This window comes from Otolemur garnettii, unplaced genomic scaffold (genome assembly GCF_000181295.1).
Source record: "Otolemur garnettii isolate 467f Iridium unplaced genomic scaffold, OtoGar3 scaffold00001, whole genome shotgun sequence".
NCBI classification, from domain to species: Eukaryota; Metazoa; Chordata; class Mammalia; order Primates; family Galagidae; genus Otolemur; species Otolemur garnettii.
This window is the reverse complement of record NW_003852396.1, coordinates 27,016,551-27,030,842: the sequence shown is the minus strand read 5'-3', so window position 1 is coordinate 27,030,842 and position 14,292 is coordinate 27,016,551. Positions and strand designations below refer to the sequence as shown.

The following is a 14,292-nucleotide window of genomic DNA, read 5'->3' as shown; positions in this document are numbered from 1 at the left end:
ACAGGCGCCCGCCACAACGCCTGGCCATTTTTTGGTTGCAGCCATCATTGTTGTTTGGCGGGCCCAGGTTGGGGATTTGAACCCGACACCTTAGGTGTCTGTGGCTGGCGCCTTAGCCGCTTGAGCCACAGGCACCGAGCCAAGAATTGCATTTTGTAAGGCTATTGCTGCCATAGTGATTCCTCTAATGGATCTGGGCAAAGTGATTCACCATTCTGGATACCATTAAGAACACTTGTGATCATGGGAGGAGGTACAAAATCAACATTAATAGGAGTTTGGAAGAAGTTGATTCCAACTCTCCCGGGTGACTTTGAGGGGTTCAAAACTTCAGTGGAGTAAGTAATTGCAGATGTGATGGAAATAGCAGGACAACTAGAAGTAGAGCCTGAAGATGTGACTTAATTGCTGCAGTCTCATGATAGAACTTGAATGATGTAGAACTGCTTCTTACAGATGAGCAAAGAAAATAGTTTCTCAAGATGGAATCTACTCCTGGTGAAGATGCTGTGAACATTGTTGAAGTGAGAACAAAGAGCAGAGAATATTACATAAACGTAGTTGATAAAGCACTGGCAGAGTTTGAGGGGACTGACTCCAATATTATAAGAAGTTCTACTGTAAATAAAATGCTATCAAGCACCATTACATGCTACAGAAAAATCTTTCATGAACAGAATCAATCGATGTGGTTAACTTCAAAGTTGTCTTATTCTAAGAAATTGCCACAGTTATCCCAATCTTCAGCAACTACTACTCTGATCAGTCAGCAGCCACCAACATCAAGGCAAAACCTGTACCAGGCAAAACCCTCCACCAGCAAAAAGATGACTTGCTGATGGTTCAGGTGGTAGCTAGCATTTTTTAGCAATGCATTTATACATAGCAAGGCTGGTGCCCAGAAATAAACAGTAGGTAGAAAATTGAACAAGGCACAGTAAAAGGCCAAATTCACCAGTTGTAAATGTTGATGGATATTGATACTTGCCCAGCTATACCCATATCCCAGAAGCAGCAGGGTCCTTGCAGTTAGGATCAGGAGTATCCATTATCATGAATTTAGCTATTAACAACATCCAAGAGGATATGCTTAAGTAGAAATGTAACAGCTAACACTCACTGAGCACTTGCTATGCATCAGACACGGTGCTAAGCACTCTGTAGGCAGATAACCAGAGGCACAGAGGTAACCTATGTGCCTGTGCTCATACTGCTAAGTTGTAGATCTGGTGCTGAATCCAGACTGTCCGGGTTGAAGAGCTGAGCTCTTAACTGTTATGTTGTAATGTCTCCAAATAGAGATAACACACTATAATATACTACATGATATGCCAGTAGTCCCAGCTACTAAGAAGGCGGAGGCAAGAGAATCAATCACTTGAGCCCAAGAGTTTGAGGTTGCTGTGAGTTTTGACACCAAGGTACTCTACCAAGGGCGACTATGTGAAACTCTGTCTCAAAAAAAAAAAAAAAAATACAAGAAGGCGGCGCCTGTGGCTCAGTGAGTAGGGCATCAGCCCCATATACTAAGGGTGGAGGGTTCAAACCTAGCCCCAGCCAAACTGCAACAAAAAATAGCTGGGCCTGTAGTCTCAGCTACTCAGGAGGCTGAGGCAAAAGAATTGGCTAAGCCCAAGAACTGGAGGTTGCTGTGAGTTATGATAGCACAGCACTCTACTGAGGGTGGTAAAGAGAGATTGTTTCTTTCTTTTTTTTTTTTTTTTTGAAACGGAACCTCAAGCTATCCCCCTGGGTAGAGTGCCATGGCATCACGCTCACAGCAACCTCCAACTCCTGGGCTCAAGGGAGTCTCCTGCCTCAGCCTCCCAAGTAGCTGGGACTACAGGCGCCCGCCACAACACCTGGCCATTTTTTGGTTGCAACCATCATTGTTGTTTGGCGGGCCCGGGCTGGGGATTCGAACCCACCACCTTAGGTGTATGTGGCTGGCGCCTTAGCTGCTTGAGCCACAGGCGCCGAGCCCTTATTTTTATTTTAAATAGGGGTATTCAGAAGTGTGAGTCTTTTAGAAATGGCACGAAAGCAGTTTTAAATAATCTTTTCAAATTTATTCTATGACATTGTTCTTTTTATATGCAGAGACTCAATTCAAGGCCTAGAGTGAGTCACTGATCAATTTTAATGAAATCAATGAGAATGTGATGACATCATTTTGTCTCACTGCAGGCGGTAGAGACTAAAGTAAGTGACAACCAAATATGGTCACTATTACCCTAGAATAGCAATCTCTATATTTGGTCTCTATAGATCAAAGTACTATAAATCCGGTCTTCATTCCACAATTAGCACTGACCCATGATTCTTTAATTGGAAACTAGATACAGTTATTAGCTTCTTCTGGAGTCTTGTATGAAAAAACACATGTCTTTGAACACTCATTTCAGCTAGATGTTCACCCCATGAGATGCCCTCAGGGAAGTGAGGCTAAGACTGCCTGAGTGAGTAGAAGAAACTCCTCTGTCCTCCTACCTCACTTGAAGCCATGCACTCAGAGCAGGAGGCAGATATGCCCCCCTCACTCCCATTATTTACATTTTCTCTCCTTGGGCACGGTGGCTAGCACCTGTAATCCTACCATTCTGAGAGGAGGAAGCAGATGGATTGCTTGATCCCATGAGTTTAAGACCAACCTGAATAAAACCGAGACCCCATCTCTACTAAAATAGAAAAACTGAGGCAAAAGGATCGCTTGAGTCCAAGAATTGGAAGTTGCTGTTGAGCTATGACACCCTGGCACTGTACCCAGGGCAACAGCTTGAGACTCTGTCTCAAAAAAAAATAATAAATAAATAATCTCTCCTTTTCACCCAAGCTCCTTGAGCTGGATTCAGGGAAGTGAAATGCTTTCTATAAGGTTCCACTACACTGGTTTTCAAGTGACTGAACTGTTCTCAGAAACTGAGGGCTGTGTTCATTCAACCAGGACAAAACTTACCTTTGATTTTTAGGAATATCAGGAAAGTAACTTTGTGGTGCTCATGGGGCCGAGGCATGGCCCAAGTGGGGGCACAAAGCTGTCTGTTTTCTCAGACACACAGTCCCTCTCTTCACAATTCCAAGAACAATTCTGTGACATTCTGGGCTAAACAGATATAACTTTGTTTATATTTTGGATACCCAGGGAGAGATAAAGGCACTCCCAAACTTCTTGCTCTTAGTTAGAATTCAATATATTGTGACTACTACTATTTTTATAGTGTTATTTTGAGTAACAGGATGGCTTTTTCTTATAATAATCGTAGATAAAACATGGGGCATTATGACAAAGACAAAGCCTTCCTCATGGGCTTTCTCTTGGGATCAGAAGATGATATACCCAGGCAGGAAGCCCCCTGATGTCGCTGGGGAAGAGCAGCAGATGAGCTACCATGGACCCTCAGGAGATGACATTGACCTTGGAAAACTTGCCACTGTCTGATCCAGGGCTTTGAGTCTCCAATTTGATTTTGTGAATGTCTCAGATGAGATGTGGCACTGGCAAACATATTTGTGTAAATGCTTCTACCAGTAGCTCATCTAAAAAGCAGAATCCATGCATTGCTTTGCTTGTCAAACTTTTACTACCGCTAGGCCTGAGCCTGGCCAGACCCTAGATTCTGGATATAATGAAGAAAACAGACTTGGTCCAGGCTCTTACAGAGCTTAGTGGGAGAAACACATAAACAGAGTGTTGCGACCTGGTGAGATGAGTATTATGGCGGAGGTTGTGCCGTTGCTATAGAAGCAACTAGGGGAGACACAATCCTGAAGGAAGTGTCATTTGACATGGGGGGCTGGCAGGAAAGGGAAAGAGCCAGCATGAAGGAAGAGTATCACAGGAAAGGGAGCAAACTATTGCTAGAGCAAAGTCTCAAAGAAACAGAACTAAATGTAAACCAGAATACAAAGAGGACACTGAGCTTGGCAGGAAGAGGGTCTCTTCTCAAAGCTGGGAGGAAGGCAGGAAGGGTGGTTAGGAACACTTAGCATTATAGGAACACATAGACTTATAGGCAGTTCTTCACTGAACAATCTGTTTGGGAGGCAAGGTTGATTGCCGAGAGTGAGGAGGAAGTGGGATTCAAGCTGTGACAAAGATTATCATAGATACTGTAGGAGAAAAAGAAACATGTTGGAATAAGGAAATAGGGGCAGTTCATCTAGAAGGATTAAAAGCCCAATTGAGGTGTGCCAGTGTGACTTTATTCTGACCCTAGCATGCAAGGTTGGGTGCTCTCCTGCAGCACCCACATCCCTAGTGAGATATAGAAAAGTCATTCACTCCCTTTCCTATGATACTCTTCCTTCATGCTGGCTCTTTCCCTTCCCTGCCAGCCTCCCATGTCAAATGCCACTCCTTTCAGGACTGTGTCTCTCCTAGTGTCTTCTATATCAATGGTACAACCTCCACCATAACACCCATCTCACTCATCTCACCAGGTTGCAACAGTTTATGTGTTTCTCCTAGTAAGCTCTGTAAGAGCCTGGACCAAGCCTGTTGTCTTCATCATAGCCAGAATTTAGGGTCTGGCCAGGCTCAGGCCCAGTGGCAGTAAAAGTTTGATGAACAGACAAATTCATTCAGTTCATGGTTTCAACAACCCTGTGCCACTGACCATGGAGGTGGATGAAGAGGCGAGTGAAGAGCAGAGGGAGATGACAGATGGAAGAAAAAACAAAAACCTGTTCCAGTGAGGGCTGTCACCATGCATCTACCACTGAAGTCAGAAACTAGTGGATCATTCTCAATTCCCCCTCAATCCATCAACTCCTATTTATTTATTTATTTTGAGATAGAGCCTCACTTTGTCACCCTCAGTAGAGTGCTGGCTATTTATTTATTTATTGTTTAGACAGAGCTGTCACCCTGGGTAGAGTGCTGTGGCATCACAGCTCACAGCAACCTCCAACTCTGTGCTTAAGCGATTCTCTTGCCTCAGCCTCCCAAGTGGCTGGGACCACAGGCACCCACCACAGCATTTGGTTGTAGTTGTCATTGTTGTTTGGCAGGCCCAGGCAGGATTCAAATCTGCCAGCTCTGGTGTATATGACTGGTGCCTTAGCTGCTTAGCGCTGGTGTATATGACTGGTGCCAACCCTGGCTATTTTTTTAACGATGGGGTTTCACTCTATCTGAGGCTGGTCTCTAACCTGTGAGCTCAGGGCAATCCACCCACCTCAGCCTCCCAGAGTGCTAGGACTACAGGCGTGAGTCACTGCCCCAGCCAATCATCAAATTCCTCTTTAATACAGATCAGCTAGCTATCTCTTTGTTCATCTACTTCTTTTCTTTTTCCCCTGGTCCTTCTGCTCAGCTCCCACAGAACTCAGTTAATTCCATGATTACAGGACAGGTCACTTTGCCTCAGAGTTGTTTTAGAGCTGGATTTAAACACTGCAATAGCTTCTATGACCAAAGAATAATTGAGTGAGGCTGCAAGGACTGTGGCACATTGAAAAGCCCCTTTCACTTAACAGGGATGAAGAGTGCTGCCATGAAGAAACGTGTGAGCCCAGTCATTTGCTAGATCTTTCTATATTCTTAGGAAAAACCTGAAATAGAGAAATATCCTGATTTTTAAATGGGGGGAAACTATTCAAATTTAAAATAAAACTGTTGAATTGTTTAGGGGGAAGTGGACTGATGTCTATACTTACTTTGAAATGCATCAGATGCATTGGTGGGTGGCTAGAAGAATGAATAGATATTTGATAAAGAAAATGTAGCAAAATATAATTGCAGCACCTAACTGATGCATATCTGTACGGTTTTTTTGTTTTTTTGGAAAAAGTCTCAGTCTGTCATCTTGGGTAAAGAGCCTTGGTTTCACAGGTCACAGCAACCTCAAACTTCTGGGCTCAAGCAATCCTTGCTTCAGCCTCCGGAGTAGCTCCATTTTTAGTAAAGACGGGTCGGCTCCTTGCTCAGGCTATCTCAGAACCCCAGAGCTCAAGCCATCTACCTGCCATGGCCTCCCAAAGTGCCAGGACCACCACAGGCACAAGCCATCTGTACAGTTTTTCCGTATGCTTGAAAATTTTCATAATAAAATGAAGTGAAAGGATTAGCAAGCTGTGGTATATGTATACCATGGAATACTATTCAGCCATTAAAAAGACAGAGACTTTACATCTTTTGTATTAAGCTGGACTGAGTTGGGATGCATTCTTTTAAGTAAAGCATCACAGGAGTGGAGAAGCAAGAATCTGAATTCTAATATGAAGGCAGTAGATGACCTAATACACAGTGGTGGGTAGGGAAATGAGGGAGTGGGGAAAGGGGAGGATGGGAAAGTGTGAATGGCACACCTCTTGGGGGTGGGACACAATTATAAGAGGGACTTTACTTAACAAATGCAATCAGTGTAACCTAATTCTTTGTACCCTCAATGAACCCCAAACAATAAAAAAAAAAAAGGAAATTTTTTAAATTGAAAAACAATTAGGAGCACATGAGCCACTACGTTGGTTGACTTCTGCTACAAATTGTAACTGACTTTATGAAACTGTGGTAGGAGTAAATGAGTTAATATAAAAGGCACAGAACAGTCCCTAGGACATTAAATGTTACTGTTATCATTTGGGAAATAGAAAATGGACACAGATTGAGGGAGAAGGGGGCAGGAGTCTAAATGGATTTCACTGAGGGTTTTCAGTGGAATTTCATTACAGTGCAAACCTGAAAAGTGTAGGGACCAGGGTTCCATGCTGGTTAATTTATGTTGCTGTGTAATCTTATACCTGTAATTTCCATCTCTGCACCTCAGTTTGCTTTTTTTTTTTTTTTTGAGACACAGTCTCAAGCTGTCGCCCTGTGTAGAGTACTGTACTGTCCCAGCTCACAGCAACCTCAAACTCTTGCGCTTAAGCGATTCTCTTGCCTCAGCGCCTGGCTCTACTTTTCCGTTGCAGTTGTCACTGTTGCTTTAACAGGCTCCAGCCGGATTCGAACTCGCCGGCCTCGGTGTATGTGGCTGGTGCCCCTACCCACTGAGCACGGGCGCCGCCACATTGCTTGTTTTTAAACTATGAGAATTGAACTCTAAGCTCCCCTGCAGTTCCGAAGTGGGCTGATGGACCCCCTTTCCTGTTTCTGCCTGCAGGAGTCTCCGTTACTCTCTTCTCCCTTAAGGCCTTCTTTCCGAAGTAAACTACATTTCCCATAAGCACACAGGAGTCGGCGCCGCGCAACTCTCCACCGTCGCTCCGCGTCCTTTATACCCACTTCCGCCCGCGAGCCACTTCCTTTCCTTTCGGCCCCGCGCGGCGGCGAGATGGCGGTTCAGATCTCCAAGAAGAGGAAGGTGAGCTTCTGTGGCTGGGCTCAGGGCACTGCGATACTGCGCAGGTTAAGGGCTTCCCGAGGTGCCGCCGTGAGACGCGCAGCTCCCTGCTCTTCCCTGGGAAGCGTCTGAAGCAGCTTGACATTCCCGAGGGCCGCGGATGGCGATAGATTGAGCGGAAGGCCCGAGCCAGATGAGCGCTGTGTGGCCCAGGGAGCGGTAGATTTCCGTGGATTCCCAGTAGAGTGCAGACGTAGAGCGGGACGCCTCTCCTGTCCCGGAGAAGGCATTTGTGGGCATTTCTTGGCTCCCCCCAAAAGGAAAAGGTAAACGTGTAATATGTTCAAGGCGTGCGCCTTTCCTCACATCTTAAACCATGGCATTGAGAAGGGGTGGTAGCCATGTGTTCATGCCTCACCAGTCGAGTCTGACCCCAAGACCTCAGTTGAAAGGCTACGGGTTATTGCTTGTTCCGTCTGGCACCTGGGGAGAAAGCTTCCTGGGGGTTAACTTTCTCGTCGTTTCGTGGAGAGAACTGTGTAAGAATCATTACCTTTAGAAATAGATGATTTGTTATTTTCTGTATATATAAGTCGATGTTAAGATTAGATGTACAACGCTCTCGTGAGGCTTTGCCAGCTCTGGTAGAGGTAAGCTTACAGGTATATTAGGTGAGGCAAGATCTTGGCTGGTGTGAGACAGCTTATGTCTTTAGTGCACTGTTAAGTTGTAAGCATAGTGTCCCTGCTGTGCTGAAAAAGTGTTATTGGCTTATTTTAGAGCACCTTTTTGTTTTGCACTTGTAAATGAATATAAATGATCCCTCATTTTTACAAACCCTTCAATGAAGAGATGATGACGAGTCTGACTTGGAGGCTTGTTATCTTTGTCCAGGTTGCCTACTCTGTGCCATGTTCTATGGCACAGTTTAAAAGGCACTGGGTGAAGTGACTTCCTAAAGATGACCTAGAGGCATTTGTCTGAGAAGGGTTACTCTTTTCTTGTTGGAAAAGGTTATTGAAACTATTGATAATGCTTCCTTAGTTGGCATTATTGAGTTTTGATGAAGGATGCTTTGACTGATGGACTAGAAAGTGAGCATTATATCCGTGTCCTAATTTTCAACTTTGCTTTTTTGGTTAGTTCGTTGCTGATGGCATCTTCAAAGCTGAACTGAATGAATTTCTTACTCGTGAACTGGCTGAAGATGGCTACTCTGGAGTTGAGGTCCGAGTTACACCAACCAGGACAGAAATCATTATCTTAGCCACCAGGTAAAAACTCACTTGACTCGGATGGTGCCTGTGGCTCAGTGGGTAGGGCGCTGGCCCCATATACCGAGGGTGGGAGGTTCAAATCCATCTCCAGCCAAACCGCAACAAAAAAATAGCCAGGCGTTGTAGGCCCAGGAGTTGGAGGTTGCTGTCAGCTGTGTGACGCCATGGAGCTCTACTGAGGGCGATAAAGTGAGACTCTGTCTCTACAAAAAAAAAAACAACTCAACCTAACTGGGCCATCACCTATAATTGTATATGCTAATGTGGTTTATTCTGTATAAACTTAAATGGACAACCAGTGAATCTAGCCATAGTGAATATAATTTATTGAAGTTTGCATTTTTAAAACTTTAACTTTGTTTTTTGTCATGTAAAATTTATACTTGCTTTGTGGCAGATGAATGAGATTTTGCTACCATGTGTATGTGCAAGATCTAAAGTTACATCTAATATTTTATGAGAGTTGTGAATTGTCACTTTTTTCCCCCCAGAACACAGAATGTTCTTGGTGAGAAGGGCCGACGCATTCGGGAACTGACTGCTGTAGTTCAGAAAAGGTTTGGCTTCCCAGAGGGCAGTGTAGAGGTGAGTGATTCTGGCTTATGTCTGCAATAATGGCTCTTTAGAATGGTGCTTTTAAAACTCAACATCACTTTGGAGACTTTATTTATTCCATGATCATTAAATACCACAAATGGACTGGTATTTTGTTGCAGTTCTCTTAATGGGCAAATGGCTTGACTTTACAGGACTATTCTGCAAGTGTCTTATGGTTAAAGGATTTTACATTCAATTTGGGTATAGAAGTGATGTGTGTGATGAACTGGCTACCTCATCGGTCTCCTTGGTGTAGCTGTAGAAGGGGGCAGGGGTGGGAGGGTAATGAGAAATGGTTCAGCCTATGTTATTGTGTACTCTGTGGCTGGTAGTAGTGATTTAGTACTTGAGGGATACTGAAATACATGTAGGTCACTACAAAAATTTTGAGAACATACTGTTAAGGTCCATTATTTCACTTCCAATAGCATCCTTTCTGATTAACCCAGGCAAGTTTCAACTTGCTTAACTTAATAGTGTTGCTGGGGGCAGTGCCTGTGGCTCAAAGGAGTAAGGCGCCGGCCCCATATGCCAGAGGTGGTGGGTTCAAACCCAGCCCCGGCCAAAAACTGCAAACAAACAAACAAACAAACAAAAAAACCAAATAGTGTTGCTGGGAGGGCTTCATTTGTTTACGTCTGCACGACTTTTATATTTCTTAGATTGTTGTGTATCTCAGAACTTTGGTAATGACTCAGGTACTATATGTGGTGTAGAAAAAGATGCTTTTATGACAGATGTGCTGGCTTTTAATTGAAAACAGTGGTAGAGGTAACAGGATGTGTATTGCTTCCTTTAAAGCTTTATGCTGAAAAGGTGGCCACAAGAGGTCTGTGTGCCATTGCCCAGGCAGAATCTCTGCGTTACAAACTCCTTGGAGGCCTTGCAGTGCGGAGGTAAGTGTCCTGAGGCTTGATGGTCATGCCTTTATATGCCTGATCCTAGCCAAAAGACAAGCTATAGTTGTGTTCCTTTTTGTGGATCAAAACATGGAGAATTTAAAAAATGCATGTGAGGGGTGGTGTCTGTGGCTCAGTGAGTAGGGCGCTGGCCCCAGCCAAAATACAACAAAGTAGCTGGGTGTTGTGGTGGGCGCCTATAGTCCCAGCTACTCAGGAGGCTGAGGCAAGAGAATTGCCTAAGCCCAAGAGCTGGAGGTTGCTGTGAGCTGTGATGCCACGGCACTCTACCGAGGGTGACAAAGTAAAACTCTGTCTCTTAAAAAAAAAAAATGCATATGCCTATGTTTTGCTACACCAGATTGCCTATATAACTGGCCTGGAGTATGGCCTTGGCATCAGAGTTTGTTTTTTATCTTAGCCTTTGTGATAATTCTAATACTCTAAATTCAGCAGGGTTGGAAAGTACTTGGTTAGAAGGAGCTTGACATAACATTCCCTGAAGAAACTTAACGTAAGATTGGGTATAATAGGCATGGAAGAGAAATGCAATTTCTTAGGCCAGACTGGTCATTAAAGGATCATTGGAAATAGTCAACATGGACTAAATCTTTTTTTTTTTTTAAATCTTTGTGAGATGGGTGGGTAAATTTGGTTATTCCTTGGTAATAACTCAAGTGGATGTCTCTTGTTTTTCTGAAGAGCCTGCTATGGTGTGCTACGATTTATCATGGAGAGTGGAGCCAAGGGATGCGAGGTTGTGGTGTCTGGGAAACTCCGAGGACAGAGGGCGAAGTCCATGAAGTTTGTGGATGGCTTGATGATCCACAGTGGGGACCCTGTTAACTACTACGTTGACACCGCAGTACGCCATGTGCTGCTCCGACAGGGTGAGCAGCTAGGTGGGAATGATTAGAACAGAGGGTACCTTAATAGATAGATGTGGTTTTCCATAGACTCCTTGGTATTTGAGGGCATATGTCTTGGAAGTAGCTGGGCATGTTTGTACTAGCTGATGGATCTGTGAGAATGGATTGCTGAGATCAGTCAAATCCAAGAGTTGGTTTGCTCTTGTCTTGGTTATCTGTATACCCTTCAGTGATGACACGATGACGAGTCAGAAAGGTCACATTCTGCTCTTGGTCCTTGTCAGTGCCACGTTCTGTGGTGCTGTGCATGGGTTCCTTTTGCAAAAGTGTCCTGTTTATTGATTGATTTAGAGGCATTTGTCTGAGAAGGGACCAGACCCAAGGATACTTGAGTAAACTCTTTTGTCCTTTTGTGTGTGGAGGCCAGTGAAAACCCAGCTATATCTAAACTGTGGTGTCCTCTAGGTGTGTTGGGCATTAAGGTGAAGATCATGCTACCTTGGGACCCTACTGGTAAGATTGGTCCTAAGAAACCTCTGCCTGATCACGTGAGCATCGTGGAACCCAAAGATGAGATACTGCCTACTACCCCTATCTCGGAACAGAAGGGTGGGAAGCCAGAGCCACCTGCCATGCCCCAGCCAGTCCCCACAGCATAATAGGTAAGTCTGCAGAGGTCTCTTGGGACACAGTAGGGTCTTTCCTGTTTTTTTCCTTTCTGTGAATACTTGTTCCCACACTGTGGTGAGCGTTTGGTGAATAAAAATACGATTACATTTGATTTTTTTTTTGAGAGAGAGAGAGAGAATATAGGCTGGAGCCTAGGGCCCATTTAACCACAATTCTGTGTTGTTTTCCTTTTGTTCTTCTAAGAGACCTTCCTTTTCCTGCTGTATATCAGATAGGAATTTTCCTTTGTTCACTCTTTTTTTTTTTTTCTTTGAGACAGAGTCTCACTATGACGACCTCGGTAGAGTGCTGTGGCATCACAGCTCACAGCAACCTCAAACTCTTGGGCTTAAGTGATTCTCTTGCCTCAGCCTCCTAAGTAGCTGGGATTACAGGCACCTGCCACAATGCCCAGCTATTTTTTGTTGCAGTTGTCATTGTTGCTTAGCTGTCTTGGGCTGGGTTCAAACCCGCCACCCTTGGTGTATGTGGCTGGCGTTGTAACTACTGTGCTACAGGCGCTGATCCAGTTGTTCACTCTTTTTTCACTTAAGATTTTCAAGGCACTCTTGGAAGTAATTAGCTGTCTTCCCTTTAGCATCTGTGAAACAGTAACACTAATCATCTTAGGCCCAACACATCTTTGTTTTGTTGTGTCCTAAGTGCTATGTGTGTTCTTTAACCTTGATGCAAACCCTGAGTGGGAATGTGTACCCATTTGGTAAATGAAGGAACTTGTTAACTAAAATGAAGTTTGTCTTAACTTACGTGCTTTATTTTGGTTTCAGGGTCTCCTTGACAGATGTATCCAGGAGTCTGGTATCCAGGAGTCTGGATGTTGCCTTGTAAGGACCTTTAATAAAGTCTTGTACAAATACACAGGCGGCCTGAGTAGACTGTATATCCAGGATTCAGACTGTGGGTATCATGTTGGCTTGTGGAGCACTACTCATCCTCTTGTTTTTAACCACACTTGTGGTATTTGCGAGGAAGGGCCAGAAGGCAAAGATTGGAGCAGAGTTGACTTGAGCAGAGTTAACTCGAGAAATAATCCTGTGCGATAGTGAAGGCTAAAGGCTAGTAGGGTGTACCTTTATTAATTGTCCTGTAGTTCAAGATTGTAGACTTACGATACTTGAGATTTTTTTCTCTTTATACATAAGGAAATTCATGTTGCACATGGAAAAGTAAACACAGTGACCACATTTTTTATACATACTGTACTATGTTCTTTATGTACATTGTCATTTTTAATCCTCTACATTAAGAGGATTATTATCCTTATGTTGTCATTTGATTCAACATGTCTATAAAGCATAAAGGAAATTTACTTGAACCACTAAATTTAAGGCCAGAAGTAAATGTATCTAAGCAGTATAAAGCTGTCATTAGAATCTTTTTCTTTTATACACAGGGTCTTGTGTTTTCCAGGCTGGAGTACAGTGGTGAGTTGTAACTCACTGTATGTATTCTTGAACTTCTAGGCGTAAGTGATCCTCCATTCTGCTGGGTTTGCAAACATGAGCCATTGTTCTGGCTAGCTCCACATTCTGATGTTCTGAAGTATTTTGTACTGATACCCATTATTTTGTAAGACATTGGATGCTCTTAGTTTACTCAGCAAAACTAGTGAAGGACTGGTTGCCTTAAAAATCTTACAAAACCAGTGATAAACCAGATCCTGATTGATTAGAGAGGAGACTCAACAGTGATAGCTGCCATGGGTCTTGGAGGCCCATACAGCTGGCTATATCCTGGTGGTGATGTAGCTTGGTGGGTGAAACAACCCTGGCTCCAAAGACTGCCTAGCAGATACTGTTTGATTTTTTGGTTGATTTCTCAATCAGACTGAGCTGCACGAGAGTAGATGTTGCACATAGTAAGGGCTTAATATTGAATTAATGAATTATGTTGGGAGCACACTGACAAAAGCATCTGCCTCTGTTCTCTTTTTAGCTATTGTAATTATAAACACAAAATTATCATCTCAACTATTTTTAAGTGGACACTTTTGTAGGGACAAATACCAAGAGCCCTGCATATCTGAGGGTTCCAAATCTGGTTTCAACCAACTTTAGACTTGGAGGTATTGAGAAGGTTGCATCTGTACTGAACATGTAGACTTTTCCTTAGTATTCCCTAAACAATACAGTTTACTAACTATATAGCATTTATATTAAAAGTAATCTAGTGGAGATTTAAAGTGTCATGTTGCCTAAGCTTTGTGCAAGTACACCGTGTATATAAAATAGAACTGGAGCGTCTGGGGATTTTGATATCTGAAGCAGGCGTTGGGGGTTCTCAGAACTAGTAAGGCTACTATATATTAACATTGTTGTGTAGCAGATCTCTGGAACTTGTCTTGCTGATGGATCTTCCCGCCCCTTTTTGAAGGAGCCTTTGGTCCACTTAAAGTTGCAAATATTGCGCATTTATTCTGTGAGGGAAAGTGCTATTAAGTTCCCACCAGGTGGTGCTATAACAAAGGAAATGTGCATTAAGAGTAGTGCCATGGGGAGGGAGAAATGATCTTGGTGGACTAGGATGTATGCATATTACTAATACATAGCTTGATGAGTCATCAAAGTGAGCATCCCTAGGTAACCATTTTAAAAAACCCAAACTCCTAAACTTTCTTGTAGCCAACAGTGGGGCTACAAGATTTATAATCTTATAAATCTTTTTTTTTTCTTTCTTT

The 14,292-nt window shown here is 43.5% G+C and overlaps 1 protein-coding gene and 2 non-coding genes across 3 annotated transcripts; all 3 read left to right on the top strand.

Moving 5' to 3' along the window:
* Positions 1-7,223: 7,223 nt before the first annotated feature.
* Positions 7,224-12,473, top strand: RPS3 (ribosomal protein S3). The gene is made up of 7 exons (XM_003780895.2): positions 7,224-7,304; positions 8,427-8,557; positions 9,052-9,145; positions 9,959-10,053; positions 10,759-10,946; positions 11,391-11,587; positions 12,383-12,473. The coding sequence occupies exons 1-6, from the start codon at positions 7,275-7,277 to the stop codon at positions 11,582-11,584; spliced, it is 732 nt and encodes a 243-aa protein (XP_003780943.1). The 5' UTR covers positions 7,224-7,274; the 3' UTR covers positions 11,585-11,587; positions 12,383-12,473.
* On the top strand, positions 8,123-8,272 carry LOC111724571. Its single transcript, XR_002772847.1, has one exon. It is a non-coding gene; the product is annotated as a small nucleolar RNA SNORD15 (small nucleolar RNA).
* On the top strand, positions 11,150-11,295 carry LOC111724569. The gene has a single exon (XR_002772846.1). It is a non-coding gene; the product is annotated as a small nucleolar RNA SNORD15 (small nucleolar RNA).
* Positions 12,474-14,292: the final 1,819 nt, after the last annotated feature.